The sequence below is a fragment of the Mus caroli genome, chromosome 18 (genome assembly GCF_900094665.2).
Source record: "Mus caroli chromosome 18, CAROLI_EIJ_v1.1, whole genome shotgun sequence".
In the NCBI taxonomy this organism is placed as follows: domain Eukaryota; kingdom Metazoa; phylum Chordata; class Mammalia; order Rodentia; family Muridae; genus Mus; species Mus caroli.
The window spans coordinates 57,476,377-57,495,719 of record NC_034587.1 but is presented as its reverse complement, the minus strand read 5'-3'; the positions used below and the strand labels follow the sequence as shown (position 1 = coordinate 57,495,719).

The following is a 19,343-nucleotide window of genomic DNA, read 5'->3' as shown; positions in this document are numbered from 1 at the left end:
CTCGCTCGGAGAGTCTCACCCGGGTCAGTAGCAAAAGCAGCTCTCCCTACTCTGTTGCCTCAAGTCAAGACTCCCGGATTTTGGGCTGAGGCTTGTGACTGTTCTGTTAGGATGTGCGCCGCCTGGTGGCTGAGGCGCATCACTGCTCTTTCTGCAGAGCCTGGCTTCGGTGCTGCTCCTTAGACTTCTCAGATTCAAGGGCCTATGCCAGAGCTCAAGTTCCAGACTCTCAAGGCAGGGTGAGATCACAAGCTTAAAAGTCCAGCCTCTGGGCCAAGTCTTTCTGAAGCTCAGAAGCAGTGTGACCTTGGTCAGGATGTTCAGCTAATGGCACCAGTTTCAGCTCCTGAGGGCCAGCACCTGGAGTCACTCTGTCAGCGGCAGCTGGGGTGGTGTGTCTATTCCCTGTGTAGTAAACACAGCGTCTCCCTTGGCCTGTGTCTCTGAGAAGTCCTTGAGGTGGGGGTTAGGTCGTCATCTGTGCCCGTTCCTAGCCCCGTTGTCTATCAGCCTCACAGAGAAGATGGGCGCCCTGCATCCAGATGCACCAGGGTTGGTGAAGGTGACCGACCGTTCAGTGCCCAGGACGTTGCTTTGCTTGCTCTGTCACATAGAGTAGGTAGGCACTTTGTTTTCAGATAACATGACAAAAAATTAAGTGGCTTTACCAGAGTGACATCGTTAGTATGCCACCCAGCCAAGATTTGACAACCCGGCTTATTGCTTCTAGCTGGATGACCTCAGAGGCCACATAGGGGCAAACTGATTAGAGACTCAGAGAAGGGATGTAGGGTTTCTCAGAGCAGATCGCCTGCTTATCAGGAAGTCGGTGCTCTGTCTCACTCCTCGCTCTGCCATTTCCTTACACCATTTAGGAGAGTGGCTGTCTCCTTAGTGCTGAGGAGTAGGAAGGAGGTCTAGTCTAGATGGACCCTGTGACAGAGCCGGCATCTCCAGTGCCTCGGCCTTCCGTCCATTCTCTTCCCTGGCTGGATCTCTTCCTGGCTGCCTGTGGTAGCTGTCGTGGCTTGGCCTCTTCCACAGTGGCTCCGCATCTAGACAAGCTATCAGCACCTCTCAGCAAGCTCAGGGCCAGGGCTTTGAAATGGGATCCCTGAGCAGCAGTGGCTCAGTGGCTTCCCGGGCCTGAGCAGTGGTAGACGGGGCCTGATAAGTCTCAGGTCCCCACGTAGGTTACACTCTGGGCCAGTGCTGACTTAGGGTGGTGAGGTCCTGGGAGCCCCAGGGAGGTTGTCTCTGTGGATGGGTCTCAAGTCTCTTGCTTCTCAGTACTGAAGCAGCCTCAGGACTTGGCAGGCATTCCGTGCATCTGGAGATCCAGTGTGGTTCCTTATCTATCACAGTTTACAAAACCAGGCCCCTGCAGAGGCTTTGCAGGACTAGAAAACCACTGACTGTTAAGATGAGTAACCAGCTCTCTCTGCACCAGGCACAAGCTCAGACTGAAACCTACTCTGTTCAGCATGGGTCCAGGCCTGGTGCTCCCCCGGGCAGCCCCACAGGTGTCCTGTGGGTAGCACTTCTTCCTTCTCCAGATGCTAGGAACCCGTGACCTCATTTATAACCCTTGCTAGCCCCAGGGACCTGGGTCTCCCTCCACGGCCTTCCTGCTGCTTTTCCTTTTTTGATCTCTCAGTGACTCCTCGTTGTTTCTTGATCCCGTTGTGCTCTCTCCTGCCTCAGGGCCTTTTCACTGGCTATTCTTAGGACTTGACCTCTACCTCCTCCTAGTTGGTCACTCATCCCGTAGCACACTCCAGAGGCCCTTTCCCCAGGAGCCTCTTGAGCCAGCTGTCTGCCCAGCACGTGCTGGTCTATAGCTCTGACCTCTTCCATGTGTGCACACTGTGTTTTATTCTTATTTTGTGGTTTCCATGGTTGTCCCTCCTTCCTGCTTGACTCTAAAGGGAGAGCCACATCTGCTTTTCTCAGTTTACACTCTGTTTCCTGTCTGTCTTTTTCCTCACTATATCTCATTAAATACTTAATGTCTGGTGCAGTACGTAGCTGCAGACTGATAATTAGCCCTGAAACACACAGCTATCAGGTGTTAGGAATTGGCAGTTGTCTGTTCCTCTTTCATTGTTAAAAATAGTTACTTATCAAATGATTGTGTGTCCCTGTTGGGTATCAGGGAGCTGAAGTAAGAAATCCAGTTTTGTTCTCAAGTAGCTTATGCTGGAAGGAGGGAGGCTCTGAACCCAGTGCAGCAGCCGAGGCTTTGTCATGATCTTAGGGAGGCCGCTGGAGGAAGCAGGTACATATGTTGGCTTTTGAAGGATAAATAGGGTTTACCAGTCCCAGGGGAGATCATTGAGCCAGTGTAGGGACAAGGGCACGTGTACCACATTTAGAGGCAGATGCTCGGAAGGGTGAGGAGGAGCGTGACAGAGTGGTGAGACGAGGAAGAGGAGATGATGTATGGGGCATGGGGGTAGCAGCAAATCCCAGGGGGGAAGGGGAGGTGGTAAAGACTGTATTGCTCTCAGTGGTGACTAGTGGGCAGGAGAGCTGCCTTTCCCTGTGGGAGGGTGGCCTTTTCATCAGGTATATGTATATGTGTTTCTGTGGGTGTGTCTGTCTGCATGTGTCTGTGTATGTCTGTGTGTATCTGTTTGTATGTGTATCTGTGTACATGTGTCTGCATGTCTTATGTGTACCTGTATCTATTTGTGCACGTGTGTGTTATGTGTATATGTCTGTGTCTGTATATCTCTGTGTGTATATATTCAGGAATATGGTAGCTCTTGTGAAGTTGTAAATATTGTTGACGTTACTGTAATCAACTGTGCCTGATAGCTGTTCTACCCCACACTGCTGTAGGCCAATGAGAACAGCCTGCTGAGTGCACAGCTCAAAGGCTTCCCTCTCTTCCTGCATTCGAACCTGGGCTTGAAAGACTGCAGCATCAACCCCAAGTCACCACTGCTCTATGTGACACGGCCCAGTGAGGTAGAGAAAGGCGTGCTGCCCGGAGAGGATTGGACTGTGTTCCAGTCCAACCATTCTACCTACGAACCAGTGCTGTTGGCCAAGACACGCTCCTCCGAGTCCATCCCACACCTGGGTGCTGATGCTGGCCTGCATGCTGCGCTGCACGCTACTGTGGTCCAGGACCTGGGCCTCCACGATGGCATCCAGCGTGTGCTCTTCGGCAACAACCTCAACTTTTGGCTGCATAAGCTTGTCTTCGTGGATGCTGTGGCCTTCCTCACAGGGAAGCGCCTCTCACTGCCTTTGGACCGATACATCCTGGTGGATATTGATGACATTTTTGTGGGCAAGGAGGGCACACGCATGAAGGTGGAGGATGTGAAGGTAAGGAGAGACTTGGAGTTCGTCATGGGGCCACATCTGGAGTGTGTCATGGAGCCACACCCATCTGTGCCTCCTGTGCTGTTATTCGCAGACCTGTTGATCCCCACTTCAGCCAATTGCTGTCTTACTATGTACAAGAGGCATCTAACATTTTGTTGAAGTATTAAATATGGAGGGATTTTGCATGTGTATTCTGGAGTTCAAGCAGAAACAAAAATGAATCTGGCAAGGTTCGTAATCGGACTTTTAACCCAGATGCGATTTTATTTTATTTTATTTTATTTTATTTATTTATTTATTTTGAGACAGGGTTTCTCTGTATAGCCCTGGCTGTCTTGGAACTCACTTTGTAGACCAGGCTGGCCTCGAACCTAGAAATCTGCCTGCCTCTGCCTCCCGAGGGCTGGGATTAAAGGCGTAGGCCACCACCGCCCTGCTGGGATTTTTAACTCTTAAAAAAAATGTTTGCTATTGTCAAAACTCCCACACGATTCTTCAGAATAAGACCCCAAGTCACATGCAGAGTGTTTTAACAGCTGTATGCCGATAGTGGGATGCTTATGTTAAATTCTGAAACAATCTATCAAATTGTTTGTGTAGGCTCTTTATAAACACAGGGCTGCACACACATGTTCGCTATCACCAAGAAAGAAGCCTGCTAGAGGCCAGTGTAAGATGCAGTTGTCTGCAGTCATCTGTCTTACTGGAGACTGCAGAGGAGACAGCATGCTGGTATAAGGGCACCAGTGTAGGTTGCCACCACAGAGGGCAAACATAACAATGAAGCAGATGGAGACAGAACAGGGGATTAAGTCCCCGAGCTGCTGCCTGCTGACTGGGTGTCCCCTCTCAGGAGATTAACAGGGCTAGGGATGTATTAGCACCAGACACAGACCTCTTTGATGCTACAAGAGGCTTTAGACAGTGTGGCAGGCACTTTCCCTGTTCAGTGCAGATCCATTGGTGGTGTCTTCCTGAACTTGAAACCTCTGGCAGGGCTGGCCCAAGGTCTGGAAGGAAGGGTCCACTGGGGTTGTGACCCTGCTCAGAAGTGAACTCTGCAAAGAGGGGTGTGGTGGATGATCTAGGGGAGTGAAGACCCAATTTTAGTCACCTAGTCCCAGTGTGACAGGTGACTTGGAGATGTCCCAACCTGTCACTGAGCCTAAAGAAAGGGGGAGTGCCAGGGAGGGGCTCGGGCTGTTTTCTGCACTAGGCTTACATAGTGGGGCCTGACCTTGGTGAGGGAGGGGCGTGTCCACATGGTCAGGATCATGGTCAGGCTCCTTCCTCCCCTACTCCCACAGCAGCTTGGGCAGTGTTGATCTGTTTTTATGGACAACGCCACTCCTGATTTTCTCTAGTGCTCTCCTGTTGTGGCTTTTAAGTTCATTCCAGTTGAGCCATCCTGCCAACGCCATCATGCAATGCCCTTACCAACCAGCAGTTGACAGTGTAGTTCTGGCTGCACAGTATCATTTAGCTAGGGTTTGGTGAATGCTGGGTTCTGTGCTCAGCTGCCTGCCTGCATTGGATCTTCACAGCAGAGGGAGCAGAGGGATGAGTGCCATCTTATGAGGAGGCCACTGTGGCTCAGAGAGATGGAGAGGCTTGCTCAGGACAGCATGGTTGGATCATGTGTCTGTCAGGCAGTGACTGACCTCTGTCAGATGCCTGAGGTAACAGTGCTGTCTGAAAGCAGGCTCTTGCAGGCATCGAAGCCCTACAAGCAGTACAGTCCTAACCCAGAGGTCAGCCCCTCCCATGGACTAGCAGAGTGCTAGATGTGTTCACACGGGGGGTGGGGGTGACATTGGCACACAGAGCACACAGAGCACGTCCTTGGAAGGGTCAGGATCCTTTGATATAGTCTTGCATTCCTCTGAGGAAGAGAAATCCTTCATGTGAAGATATTGCTGCCTGTGGTATCAGTAACTTCACCGTAAGCTCTCCTCTTCATGACTTTGCTACCACAAACCAGGTAGTGTCACAGGCCAAGTCTCACTTCTCCGAAGAGCCCCGTGAGGACAGAGATGGTCTGGTCCCCTTTGCAATTAAGGCCTAGAGAAGTTCAAGAGCTTCTCTGGCACGTGTTGCTGAGCCAGGCGGGAGCGTGGGGCTTTTCAAGCCAGATAGCGTCCGGGGTAGGAGGTGGCATGGGGCTGGCTTCTTAGGTGTGCAGCCTCTGCTCCCCTCAAGGCTTTTGCCGACACGATCCCTGTATGGCTGAGCCCTGCCGGCATCTGCTTCATGTTTAAGGGTCCAACCTTTGCATCTCGTGGCCATGCTGAAAATGGGACCCGGGCCTCAGGTGTGGAGTGAAGCAGATGCTACATCACAGAGCTAGGCTGTCGGCCCCGTGTTGGGTCCTGTGAGTCCTGTGGGTGGTCCTGTTATAGAGCAGGATACCCTTCGGTGATCAGTGGGCAGACTCTGGCCTCCTGACCTCCCCTCACTGTTGCCTCTCCTCTGTCTGTCCTAGGCCCTGTTTGATACACAGAATGAACTCCGCACACATATTCCAAACTTCACCTTCAACCTGGGCTACTCAGGGAAATTCTTCCACACAGGTACGTGGTGGACTGCCCCTACAACCACACAAGCTCTCCGGCTTCTCCCAAACTGCCCCTTTAGGTTGTTGTTACAAGAGCACCAGACAGACACTGGGTTAAGGGAAGGGTGACTCCAGAATTCATGGTCCATAAGAGAGAGCCAAGCAGAGGGCATTTGGGGACACTTAACAGCAATAAGGTTTGCATATGGCCTGGTGGCCTGGGTAACCCTAGGTGACATATCTTCCTTCTATCTCCTCACCCTTACCTTTCAAAGTGATTTTTCACTTAATAAAAGATAAGAATTGAATTAAAGTGCTTTTATAACATCCTCATTTACTGTGTGTACACATATGTTTGTATTCATGTGTCACAACATGCGTGGAGGTCAGAGGACAGCTTGGGGGTTGGTTTTCTTTCACTGTGGTTCCTGGGGATTGAACTCAGGTTGTCAGGCTTGGTCATTTCATTGCTGACGTGGCACTGCTGAGCTTTCTCAGTGGCCAGAAATGGGTCGAGTTTTAAGGATGTTATAGAAGTACATAGCGCAGAACTGGAAAGCACAAATGGCTGTCCCCACCCCCAGCATGGCCGCCCTTATCCTGTGTTTTGTTTGTAGTAGCAGGACCGAGGTTGAGGGTTCTTCCAGGTTGAGGGTTCTTCCAAGCTCTTTACATGCTGGACAAATGAATGGGAACCAGCCCTTAACGGATGGTCTGCAGTCCCCAGTGATGTTAGCCTCTGAAGTTCTAGCTAGGGCCACCATGGTCAGCAGTAGGTGCACAGAGGCCCAAAGGTACCTAGGGTGTTATGGTGGTGTCTACACTTCTGTGTTCTTAGCCCCGAGCAGATCAGAGGTGATTGTAGTTGTATCTCTGAGCCAGAGTTTTAAGCATCCTGTATCCACGCAGAACTTGTATAGGTTAGTCGGTGAGAAGGCATATATGGCCCAGTTTGGACCCTTGGAATAGGATGAGAGTAGGCATATGAGAGGCAGAAGAAACTCTTGGCATTGTTGACTTCAAACACCAAGAGCCCACAGAGGAGATGATGTGGCCAAGCTACTTACTGAGGGAAGGGCAATCTTGAGTAGGCTTGTGTTTTCCCCCAGGCCAAAGCTTAGTTGACTCTTCCACACAGCTCCTAGGTGGTCCATGGCTGAGTATTCCTCCTGCAGTCAGGGGCCAGGTTGGAGGCTGTGTGGCCAGCCAGCCATGCTGAACGCTCTGTGCTGCTGCCATAGGTACGGATGCTGAGGACGCTGGTGACGATCTGCTGCTGTCCTACGTGAAAGAGTTCTGGTGGTTCCCCCACATGTGGAGTCATATGCAACCCCACCTCTTCCACAACCAGTCTGTGCTAGCAGAGCAGATGGCCCTGAACAAGAAGTTCGCTGTCGTGAGTAAGATTCCCTATGGGACAGAACTGGAGGGGAGCAGGGGCTGGGCTGGGATTTGTTGGCCTCTCAGTGTTGTTGCGGTCCAGTTTGATAGATCTGTTTCTGTGCCAGGGCCGGGGGTGAGCTGCCTTGATAGCCACTGTCGCCTAGACACTGCAAGAGGGCAGCCTCACTTTATAAACATGAAACTAAAGTTCATGGGGCCTGGTGGTACATGCCTGGAATCCCAGCATTTGGGAGGCAGAGGCAGGAGGATCAGTTATGGCCAGCCTGGTCTACATGAAACCCTGTCTCAAAACAAAACAATAACAAAATCCAAAAACCCAAATAAAAGCAACTTAGGCTCAAGAGGTCACCTCGGGACTCATGCTGAGGCCTGTTCATTTCCTGGGCCCAAACACATGCAGAAGAAGAACTTGGGACTGGCAGAGGTACTTATGGCAAGAGTGCATCAGAAGACGAGCTTGGGCCACACTAGCCAGCCGAGGCAAGAGACGGCAGGGACGTGAGTCCTCTGGGCTAGATTCCAGGCGTATGTCCTGAATGAGAGTCGGGAGACCTGAGGTCTAGGCTTGTATCTGCCAGTCACTCATGACAGTCCAGCCCCCACCCCCCATGTCAGGCCTGAGTTTTCCCGTCTGCACCTATGGGCTTAGACCACATGCCCCATCATCCTAGCTGTTGGTTTTTTTCTTGTGTTCTAAAAAAAGAGAAACAAGATGCAAAGGGAAAGACTCCCGTTCTCATCCTGTACGGCCATCCTCTCTGCAGGAGCACGGCATCCCCACAGATATGGGCTACGCGGTGGCACCCCACCACTCCGGTGTGTACCCTGTGCACGTGCAGCTGTATGAGGCCTGGAAGCAAGTGTGGGGCATCCGCGTGACCAGCACAGAGGAGTACCCACATCTGAAGCCGGCCCGGTACCGCCGTGGCTTTATCCACAATGGCATCATGGCAAGTGGCTGGGACGGGCACGGTGGGCACTGTCAGTACAGGGTAGGAGGCGTGACTGCAGTTGTCTGGCCTAGGGGTTTGGGGCCAGTTTCTGCTGCTGTTCTGCCTCAGAGGCTCTGTCACGGGGAAGGCAGATTGTCAGCCCTTAGCTTCTGTGACAGGACTAGGAAAGCTTGCTCGCTTGTTAAAAATATATTTTTATTTTAAGTGTGTGTGTGTGTGTGTGTGCGCGTGTGTGTGCACCTGTGGGCAGGAGTGCAGATACCTGCAGGGGTCAGAGGTATCAGATCCCCTGGCATGCAATCTGATTACAGGTGGCTGTGAGGTACCTGATGTGGGTGCTGGGGATCAAGAGCAGGTCCTCTGGAAGTGCAATAAATGTTCTTCATCTCTGAGCCATCCTTCCAGCCGTGGAGAGTATTATTGGAAGGGGGTTTGATGAGGGTCAGGGCTCTATCACACTTACTTGCATGTTCAGATAATCCTCTTGAATCTTTGCTGTGTGTCTGTCCCGTTTCTAGAGGCTCGGAGACACAGAAGTGAAAAACCCAGACAAGTCTCTGACCTCATAGACCTGACACTTCTGTAGACAGAGAGGTCTACACAAGGTGGTCCCAAGTGTGGAAAGCCTACAGTTGGAAGATGATGAGAGTACCTTGGAGAGAGCCAAGCAGGGAAGGGATGCAGTTAGCAGTAACTTCCTGGGTTGAGCTATGCAGCAGAGGCCAGAGGGAAAGCATTCTAGGTGGAGGAAATAGGGAGTGAAAGGGCGCCAGGGCAGCGTGTGCTTGAGGACCATTGAGGCAGATGCAGTGGGGGTCAGAGAGGTGATGGGCTAGGTGGAAGGCTGGCCAGCGATGAACTTGTCCCTTAAGCAGAAGATGGAAAGGTTTTGAATGGAGCATGGTCTAGTCCATATTGATTCGTTTTGCCTGTCGGGTGGGGCAGTGTGTAGGATACAAAATGGAAGCAGGAGGACCAGCCAGGAGTCGGTATCAGGTCTCCACACGAGAGGTGGTAGTGCCTTGGTCACAGTGCACTCCTATATGCTGTCATATAGGAGTAGAAGGAAGAAGATGTAGAAGGTAGAGGTGAGTTGGATTGAGTGTCTAGGAAAAAAGGAGAGACCAGGGTGACTTGGTATCATGGCTTGAGACACTAGAATGATACATTGCTGCCAGCTGAGAAGGTGTAGGAAGGCAGGACTTCTGTCTGTCTGTCCACCTGCCCACCCGTCCAGCGACACCTGCCTCTGTAGTACCTGCAACTTGTTTTTTATTAAAAATATTTTATATTTATCCTATTTGTGTGTGTGTGTGTGTGTGCACATGTATGTTTGTGTATGTGTGTATGCGTGCGCATGTATGTTTGTGTGTGTAGGCAGAGGACAGACAGCGTATAGGAGTCACTTTTCCCTCCACCAGCGGGATTGAGGTCGTCAGACTTGGTGACCAGCACCCTGACCTGCTGAAGGTTCTTGCTGCCTCCACCTCCTTTTTAAATTTTTATTTATTTCTTTATTTTATTTATTAAAGAATTATTTATTTTATGTATGTGAGTACACTGTAGCTGTCTTCAGACACACCAGAAGAGAGCATCAGCTCTCATTACAGATGGTTGTGAGCCACCATGTGGTTTCTGGGAATTGAACTCAGGACCTCTGGAAGAACAGTCAATGCTCTTAGCCACTGAGCTCTCTCTCCAGCCCCTTCATTTTTTATTTTAAGGCAGGGTCTCATAGCACCATAGCTGGTGCTGGGATTCACATTAACTTTGGGCATGAGGTAGTTATGCTCATTCCCTGTTCTCAGGACCTGGTTTCCAGAAGGCAGACAGACAGCATGGGGTTAGCTGAGCTCATAGCTACTAGTTTGAGTAGCTGAGGCTCTGACATTACCTGCAGTGCTGTGTTAGAGGGTCAAAGACCCTCACTGCAAATGGTCCAAGTTCCTAGAAACTTTTATGCTACTTTTGGGCCTGTTTATTTTGTGTAGAGAATAGCAGCAAAGGATAAGGCAAGGACGATGGTTCACCTGGGTGGCACTGCAGGCTGTAGAGCCCTTGGGAAGAAGGACTCCCAGGAGTAGGGGCTGGGTGGCCTTAGAGGAGAGTATCTCCCTGAGGAGGCCCCAGCCCTTCTCCTGAGGAAGCAGCCTTCCTTTCTTGACCATGACTGGAGATACCATGGCCTCTCTCCTGCTTCTTCTCAGGTCCTCCCTCGGCAGACCTGTGGCCTCTTTACACACACCATCTTCTACAACGAGTACCCTGGAGGCTCCAGTGAGCTGGACAAGATCATCAATGGGGGCGAGCTCTTCCTCACTGTGCTCCTCAATCCTGTGAGTGCTCTACAGCCCAGGGCTGGTAGGAGGAGGGGTATTGACCTAGGAGGCTTCCCAGCCAGGGAAGAGTGAACAGGCTGGCATGGGGACCTGGCAGCCAGGAGGTCCACTGTTTACTTGTGGGTCTGGTGTCCTCTGCTGTGTGACACAGACAGAAAACCCACTGGTAGGCCTCTTGGGTAATTATGAATTCTTATAGCAATGTTAACACTTTTAGCCCAGGTTTCCTTCCGATTCTTTGTGTGTGTGTGTAGGTGCACACACGTATACATGCACTTCTTACTCTAACGATATGAAATAAGCCGTGTGTGCATTACCGTCCAGCCTCATGATCTGCATACCTCTCAGATTCTGTGTACACCCCTGTCGTGATTCACAAAACAGTACAGATAGCTCCTGCCCCAGGCCGCCTTCCTACCCTAGGCCTGTAATGGTAGCAGTCAGGGCTGAACTGAACGCAGCCCAATGTCCCACAGTTTGTTGATAGTCCCTGTGTACCTTGCCTTGGGTGTCAATGGCCAATAACAGGTAGGGGTAAGGGTGGCGTAGAAGCTGATCCTGCCCCACCTCCCCCTCCCTTCCCTGGAACAGATCAGCATCTTCATGACACACTTATCCAACTATGGAAATGACCGCCTGGGACTATACACCTTCAAGCACCTGGTGCGCTTCCTGCACTCCTGGACCAACCTGAGGCTGCAGACTCTGCCCCCCGTGCAGCTGGCCCAGAAGTACTTCCAGATCTTTTCTGAGGAGAAGGACCCGCTTTGGCAGGTGGGCAGAGTGGACAGGTGCCTCGCCACCACAGCATGCCCTTCTGTGGCATGGACTTCGGGCATGGGCTCGGGGCTAAGGCATCACAGTTGATACTCCCTCAGGAGTGTGGGCATACACGGGGGCAATGTATGCACATACTGTATATGCCCCCCTGCCCCACCCATAAACGTCTGCATACACATTCATACACAGCCAAAGAACTGGCGTGAGACTCATGCATGCAGAGTCTAGAGAGTGTCTGCCCAACAAGTGACCACTCATGCCTTCTCCTTCAGCTGGTAAGGGGGCTGAGGGAAGGCTTAGGACAGTCCTTGGGAAAATCTATACCAGGACTATTAAACACTGGAAGCGGAAGCTAGACTCGGGCCAGGGATCCACACACCTACCCGTGGGCCAAGTCTGGTTTGTGGTCTGTCTCAGTAAAGAAAGCTTTGTTGGCACCCAGTCACACTTCTTGTGTGTCTGCCTGTGCCATCTTTGTGTCAGTGCATCAGAGACCAGAAGAGTACTGTAAGCCTACCATGTTTACAAAACACTTCCCAGGAGGGCAAGTTTGCTGAGCCCTGGGTTCAGGCATAGCTTACACAGTTAAAGTCAACAAGTCCTTATGAGTTCCTGTTAGTGGTGAGCACAGAGCTGGCCATTTGCTGGGCTCGCTGGAATTATAGCATTAACCAGAAATGCTTCCTTATCTGTCACAGAGTGGCATCTGGAGGTGAGGATGTGGCCAGAGCGCAGGGTAGGTAAGAGTCACGTAACTGTGGTGTGTGCTCGTGCACGCCTCTAATACCAGCACTTGGGGGCAGAGTCAGGTAGATTTTTATGAATTTGAGTCGAAGCTGGTCTGCAGAGTGACTTCCAGGCCAGCCAGGTTTATATAGTGAGACCCTGGTTTAAAACAAACAAACCAGCAGATATGCCCACATATGGAGGGAGCTCACTCATGGGCCTCAGGCCTCCCTCACACTCTCTCCATTGCTGTTTTAGGATCCCTGTGAGGACAAACGCCACAAGGACATCTGGTCTAAGGAGAAGACATGTGACCGCTTCCCAAAGCTTCTTATCATTGGCCCCCAGAAAACAGGCAGGTCTCTCGACCCTTGACCCAGCTTCCCCCACTTGTTATCTCAGCCACAGAATTCTGGAGACCACCTTGCTCAGGTCTCAATCATATATATATATATATATTTTTTTTCTGTCTCATATATATTCTGTCTCTTTTTACCAGAAATGGGAGCAATGTGGGGATGAGTATGAATTGCCTGTCACTGTAGGGGTGGGAAGCAGAGGAGTCGTGGCATTTATTTTGAACCACAGCCTCAGAGAACACCCACTATGTCCTCTTAGGAGTCTCTGAGACAAGCCAGGAAGGATCCCTAAGTCACCTACTCCGCAAATTTAATCAGTGCCAGACAAAAGTGGGTCAGTGCAAAGAGGACTGTGATCAATTAGTCATGTCTGTCAGAAAGAAGCGCAGACAGACGGGGATGCTAAGCATTTGCTGTCCACTCTGTTCTGTAAAGACAGAACAGAGGAAAGCTCCCCGTAGTTAAGAGACTTTCTGTAACATGGTTGGGAAGTGTGATGGTTCCAGCTCTTAAGACCTGACTTCTATGACCCGGAAGCTTATATTGTTCATCACCAAACGTCAGTCTGTCTCTCTATGTGTGCTGGCTGCACAGACGCCCAGCAAATGAAGAAAGGTCCTCTCAAAGAAGAGGAAGGGACCATGACAGGGAGGCACCAGCGAGAAGGGATAGTGGACCTGGGCTTCCTGGCTTCTAGAGATTTTGATGTTGGACAGGCATGGTGTCACAGGCCTGTAAGCCCCAGCACTCAGAACGCTGAGGCAGGAGGACCATGAGTTTAACGTAGCCTGAGTTACATAACAGGACCCCACCCCGTCAAAAAGCAAAGCCAGCAAACAAAAGCAGCAATAAAGTAGAGGATAAGAGCTTCCCAAGGACAGACCTGGAGGGCTGTGCTCCTGTCTCAGGCTGTTCCAAGGCTCCATGTGGACAGAGGCCCAGAGCTAGGAAAGACCAGCAGGAAGCACCTGGTGCTGAGACTCTGAGGGGACAGTAATTAGCTGGGCTTGGAGTATTGTAGTGAGAAAGACTCTGAGGTCAAGTTGTTGTTTGGTGATAAAGAATGCTGTAATAGATTAATGGTATCTGGAAGGTTATAGGACATAACTGTGTATAGATCTTACAGTCTGGACATGACTACGTGTAGACCTTACAGCCTGCACTTAGTGTATACTTTATAACACTCATGAGGGAGCTAAGACTCCAGACGGGAAGGGGTGTTCCCAGGCCTTCCCAGTGAATATGGAAGACAGGCCCAGAGCCTGTTGTTGTCTTGTTGTTGGGGGTTGGGCTGAGGTCTCAGCTGCCCTCTCCTCTCGTAGGCACCACGGCCCTCTACCTGTTCCTGGGCATGCACCCGGACCTCAGCAGCAACTACCCCAGCTCCGAGACCTTTGAGGAGATCCAGTTTTTTAACGGCCATAACTATCACAAAGGCATCGACTGGTAAGTGGCCTTCTGTCCCCAGCCGGGCAGGGAGGCCATCATGGAGCCAGCTGGAGTGTCCAGCGTGGCCACAGCAGGAAGCAGCTGGGACTTGCTTACACTCGGCTGAGATTCCTGTAAACAGGGACAAGGCACAGTGACAGTTGAGTCATGGTGCAGTAGAGTTGTGACAAACAGAACACTGGATGAGGAAGCCCTTTGTCCAGGGTCAGCGCTAGCTGCCAGCCTCTCCCTGACTGCCATAGAGTCATCAGGGAGCGAAGGTCACACCCATGTGGCAGCAGGGTGAGAATCCAGGTGTTCTTACTGCCTGTTTCTGTGTGGCCAGCTGAGGGAGAGGAGTCTCTGTGGGCTTCGAGGACTCTCTGGGCTCGGTAGAATCCCAGTTCCCATCAGAACTTCCAAAGAGGGCACTGTGCAGGGGTTACCACGGGCTGGTGTGACTCCCCAGCTTTCCTTTCCTCTTTGTATTTTTCCCTGTCCTTGCCTCTGTAAGCCCCATGAGTACACGCTCTACCATTACGCATCATTAGTCAATGGGCTCCCTGCGTGCAGGGACTATGGGCCTGTATTTGCCTTTTGCTATATTTCCTACATTGTGTCCTTTCATTTACCATATCCTCTGTCCATGTTTATCCATCCTTCAGTCTATATTTTTAACAAGTGTGTCCTCCTACCTAAAGCCTTGTGGCCAGATGTATTAGTGCGAACCAGTGTGTTTAGAGAAAGGAAATGTGGATGAACGGTCCTTGCTGCAGCGCACCTCCCTTCCGCCTGGGCTGCAGGGTCCCCAGCTGCACACCCCATACTTAGGAAAGGAGTCTTGTGTTTTGTGAGCTTTCTTAGGTCAGGTATTACAGATGAAGAAAGTCTAAAATAAGAGATGCTGACTTCTTGACCCCATTCCCAAGACTTGGTTCTATAGGTAGATCTGGGGTGGGATGTGAAGGTCTGATAGGTCCTAGGGGTTGTGTTTAAAGGTCACCACCAAAGAAATACGCACTTTTTAACTAGGGTGTGCTTGGTTTCCCTCTTGGTATCACTGAGATGATCTGTACCATTTGAGTGGAGGTGGGGCCTAAGATGGAAAGCTGGGCTCACGCACAGCAGTCCAAAGTGCATGACCTGAGTGGCAGACAGTGACTGGGAAACACTGTCATAGTTCAGAAGCTGACCCTCTTCCTGGACTTGTCCTTTTTGGGTGGGAGTCACTTTGAGCCTAGCTTGTCCCGAGAGACAGAGAAGTCGGGGCCGTGGGATCATCTGTGCAGCTGCAGAGCTTCCCTCCTACAGCTCACATCACACACTTTAGAATCTCCAGACTCCATGACACCCACTGAGAAGAAGCGAATCTGGAATAGGAGAGCCAAGTGGTGGCTCTTCCCAGCGTCCCGCTCAGAGCCAAGTCCTTGCTGGCTGGGGCAGTGTAGCGTGCCTTGCTTGATTTTTTGAGGAAAATCCACCTACAGTGACTGTCACCCTGTTGCCCTGTATTCCTGGGGCCTCTGGCTTAGGAGACGTTGGTCTTGAGCCGTGTCTCTGGGCTTCCTGCAGGTACATGGAGTTCTTCCCTATTCCCTCCAATACCACCTCGGACTTCTACTTTGAGAAAAGTGCCAACTACTTTGATTCAGAAGTGGCACCACGGCGGGCAGCTGCACTGTTGCCCAAAGCCAAGATCCTCAGCATCCTCATCAATCCAGCCGACCGGGCTTATTCCTGGTACCAGGTGAGGTGCTGGGGCTGAGTCACCGAGGTGGGGTGGGCTCTGTCTGTTTACTCAAGCAACACGGAGCAAGAACCACTGTGCTGGACCCTGGGCACATCACCTGGGGTGTGAAGTGTGACAGTGGTCTTGCCACGGTGGTGCTTCTGGCCTGGTAATGGTGACAGGCACAATTGATGTTGAATGCCAGCCACCATCTGTCTACCCATGCTCTCCAGGCTTCACGTGGGTCCTTCCTTGGACTCTGATGGCCGTAAGAGTAGAGGGTGAGTAGACTTAGAGGCAGCCTAGATTATCCGTGCTGTGGTTTCCTACCCATAATGGGAGCGGGGACTCAGGGCAGGATGAATCCCTCCTAGGGGGTCTAAGAAGGCCGCTCCCACCTAGCCTGCAGTATGAGGTCCAGACAGAGGTCTTCTTGTTGCCATTCCTAGTGTGTCTCTGCCTGGCTTGACTTCTGCGTGCACTCCACTGGGCTCATGGGAATGCTTCTCACCCTGGCATGGGGCCAGAAGTGGGTTTCCCTCTCCTATCTTCTCGCTCTCTCTTGGGAGTGTGCCACAAGGCCAGGCTCTGTGATTAAGTGGCCTTGGTGCCTGAGGCTACTTCCTGGCCATCTGCATCAAGCCATGAGACTGGGTCTGACCTTCATGCTGTGGAACACCCGGGCCTCAGCCTGTTGTTACCTGGGAGGTACACACTGTCCTGTCTGGACAGGTTGCTTTCCTCTTCGTCACTCGTAGTGGCTCTGCCACCTTCTGAATCTAATCACCTAATGCTGTAGTGGCTGCTTCCTGGGCCCCTGTGAATCCTGTGTAGTGTGCAGGGTTCCTCTCTCCTCTCCTGGCCCCTCAGAACTCCCATGCTTAGCTGTAGTGGTAGGGAGCCCTCTTTTCTCGTTCTCCAGGATGCTGGGTTTTACTTTGTCTTTGTCTTTATGGGAGCCACAGTGCAGCAGGGAGCTTCTCTTTCCTCTGTGCTCCAGCAAAGCAGGGGTGGCTAGTGGGCAGCTCATGTGGGGACAACTAGGGATTGAGGGTGCTGTCATGGGTCCAGTCAGTGAGGTCTGGTACCCATGACAGACAGTGTGTTGCTGCCTCCCTTGAACTCCACAGCAGTTTTCTAGAAAGCAGACAAGGGTGTGTGTGTGTGTGTGTGTGTGTACACGTACACATACGTCTGTCCTTTACATAGGTCTTATGTGGTAGTATAGTAGAGTTCTCTAAAGGAACAGAACCTATTGGGTTGGCTTACATGATAGATTCTGAATCGTCTAGTCTGTGTAGTCTAGTAGTGACTGTCTCACACTGGAGTGGCTGAAAACTCAACAATCCCAGTGTGCCACTGAAGGCCTGCAGGACTCACGGAGAGCTGCTGGTCTTCACTTGACATTTGGAAGCTGGAAGAATTCTGATACGAGGGAAGGACCGCAGAATAGTGACAGTAGGCAGATGTGCCAGTGAGAGTCAAGACAGACATGTGGAAGCCAAGCTCTGTCCCTCCCCTTCTTTCTATCCACCAGAGACCTTGTCCACGTTGCGGTGGGGTGGGTCTTCCCACCTCGGATAACCCCTTCCTTGTGGTTTACCTGTTAGTTGATTATAGATTATGTCAAGTTGACAACCAAGATTCACCATCTCAGATGGCATTTTGGACACAGATCTTGTAAACCTAAGGCCTTATTCTCTTTTCTCTCCATGATCAGGGGAGTAAGTGCCATAAGGAGAGAGAGGCTGCTCCATTCTGGGAGGGTTTAAGAAAGTTCTGGGAGGAGAGGAAGGGAGCTGGTCTGTCTTCAAAAAGTCAGGAGGAACAGAGCTTACTATATATATTTATTTGCATCATTACCCAGCCTGCCCTGCCTTGAGCTGTGTGTGACCCTCAGTGGTGAGCAGGGTCAGTTAGCATGGACAAGTCCCTGGCCTCTGACCTCTGATAGCTGCTGGTTGATGATTTATAGCATTACAGGTTGGTCAACCTGGCATTTCCCCTTCTATGAATTCTGTCAGTCCATCCAGTGTCTATCAAGGACTGTCCTGTCCTTTTTTTTTTTTTTTTTTTTTTTCTGAGACAGGGTTTCTCTGTGTAGCCCCAGCTGTCCTGGAACTCACTCTGTAGACCAGGCTGGCCTCAAACTCAGAAATCCACCTGCCTCTGCCTCCCAAGTGCTGGNGGAACTCACTCTGTAGACCAGGCTGGCCTCAAACTCAGAAATCCACCTGCCTCTGCCTCCCAAGTGCTGGGATTAAAGGTGTGCGCCACCACGCCCGGCTTGTCCTGTCCTTTCTAAGAGGCAGTACTCTGTCTCAGCAGGGGCAGGGCACTTTCAATGTAGGGCTTGGATCTGGTATTTCCATCTAGCTGGCATTTGAGAATATGGTTGCATTATATTTATTTATCAATAGATGCATTCTATATGTAGCAACTGACTCTAGTTTTCCATTTATAGAGGTTTTCTTGTTATTTGGGTTTTAGTAACTTGTAAGAAGGAAAAATGAGGGCTGGGGCTGGGGCTTAGTTGGTAGAATGTTTGCCTAGATATACAAGGCTCTGAGTGTGATCTCTACACTGCACAAAACTAGATGTGGTGACACATGCTTGTAATCTTAGCAGTGAATCAGAAGTTCAGGGTCTCTGGGCCATTCTCAAATATATACACAGTGAATTTGAGACCAGCGTGGACTATGTGAGACTGTCTTGAGGGATGGTGGCTTGGGGGGCGGGGGGGGGGGGGGAAGAGGCACATATAGGTCTGACTGTAGAGCAAGAGCCCAGGGAAAGACCCCCCGACCCCACCACCCTGCCAAGGGCCTCTCTTTCGGGTGTTGGCCGACTACATATGCAGTAGATGGCTGATACATATGCAGCTAGAGGCGGGGGGGGGGGGGGGCGGGGGGGGGGGGGGACAGGGAGTCACTGTATTGATGTTGGTACTTGCTGGTTAGAAGGTCCCTGGAATGGCAGGAGTCTCTGAGACTGTCAGTGAAGGGCATTTGGGAAGCTGGTGTAGTACAACCGCCTACCGTGCACAGATGTGGAACTTGGGGCTCTGAGGTTGATGACTCCCTGAGGCTAAAGCAGTGAGAGGGAGAAGCAAGATAGCAGCCTAGGACACCCTCTTGCTTCTGCTCAGCCTGTGATATCCCTATCCTCTCTCTCCCCTCGCCTGCAGCACCAGCGAGCCCATGATGACCCAGTGGCCCTAAAGTACACCTTTCATGAGGTGATCACTGCTGGCCCTGATGCATCCTCAAAGCTGCGTGCCCTCCAGAACCGGTGCCTGGTCCCAGGCTGGTATGCCACTCATATTGAACGCTGGCTCAGCGCCTTTCATGCCAACCAGGTAGTTACTTGCCCAGCCTCTTTGAGAAAGCAGTGGCTTTAATTTAAAGGAACCTGGAAAGCCCTGTGGAGGATTAGGGTAGAGGAAGAAGAGGAAGAAGAGGAGGAGGAAGAGGAGGAGCCTGAGCCTGAGCCTGATTGGAGGGTTGGCAGGCTTAGATCACAGGAGGACTTTTAGAGAAGCCTTGAAATCTGGAGCAGGAGAACCGAGTGGGCTGCAGGCTTTGCAGGAGGCTTCAGGAGAGCATTGCAGGGATGTGGGGAGCAGGGGTGTGGGGAGCAGGGATGTGGGGAGCAGGGGTGTAGGGAGCAGGGGTGTAGGGAGCAGGGGTGTAGGGAGCAGGGGTGTGGGGAGCAGGGGTGTAGGGAGCAGGG

The 19,343-nt window shown here is 51.4% G+C and overlaps 1 protein-coding gene across 7 annotated transcripts in view; it reads left to right on the top strand.

Annotated features, from left to right (window-relative positions):
- Ndst1 (N-deacetylase and N-sulfotransferase 1) overlaps nt 1-19,343 on the top strand; it is a 63,307-nt gene that overhangs the window by 36,469 nt on the left and 7,495 nt on the right. For all 7 annotated transcript variants that reach the window (XM_021150970.1, XM_021150973.1, XM_029471719.1 and 4 more), the window contains exons 3-12: nt 2,845-3,339; nt 5,822-5,909; nt 7,135-7,289; nt 8,062-8,247; nt 10,458-10,586; nt 11,181-11,363; nt 12,354-12,450; nt 13,777-13,900; nt 15,455-15,629; nt 18,799-18,969. In XM_021150970.1, the coding sequence (XP_021006629.1) occupies nt 2,845-3,339; nt 5,822-5,909; nt 7,135-7,289; nt 8,062-8,247; nt 10,458-10,586; nt 11,181-11,363; nt 12,354-12,450; nt 13,777-13,900; nt 15,455-15,629; nt 18,799-18,969 (1,803 nt within the window). The remainder of the gene's footprint in view (nt 1-2,844; nt 3,340-5,821; nt 5,910-7,134; nt 7,290-8,061; nt 8,248-10,457; nt 10,587-11,180; nt 11,364-12,353; nt 12,451-13,776; nt 13,901-15,454; nt 15,630-18,798; nt 18,970-19,343) is intronic.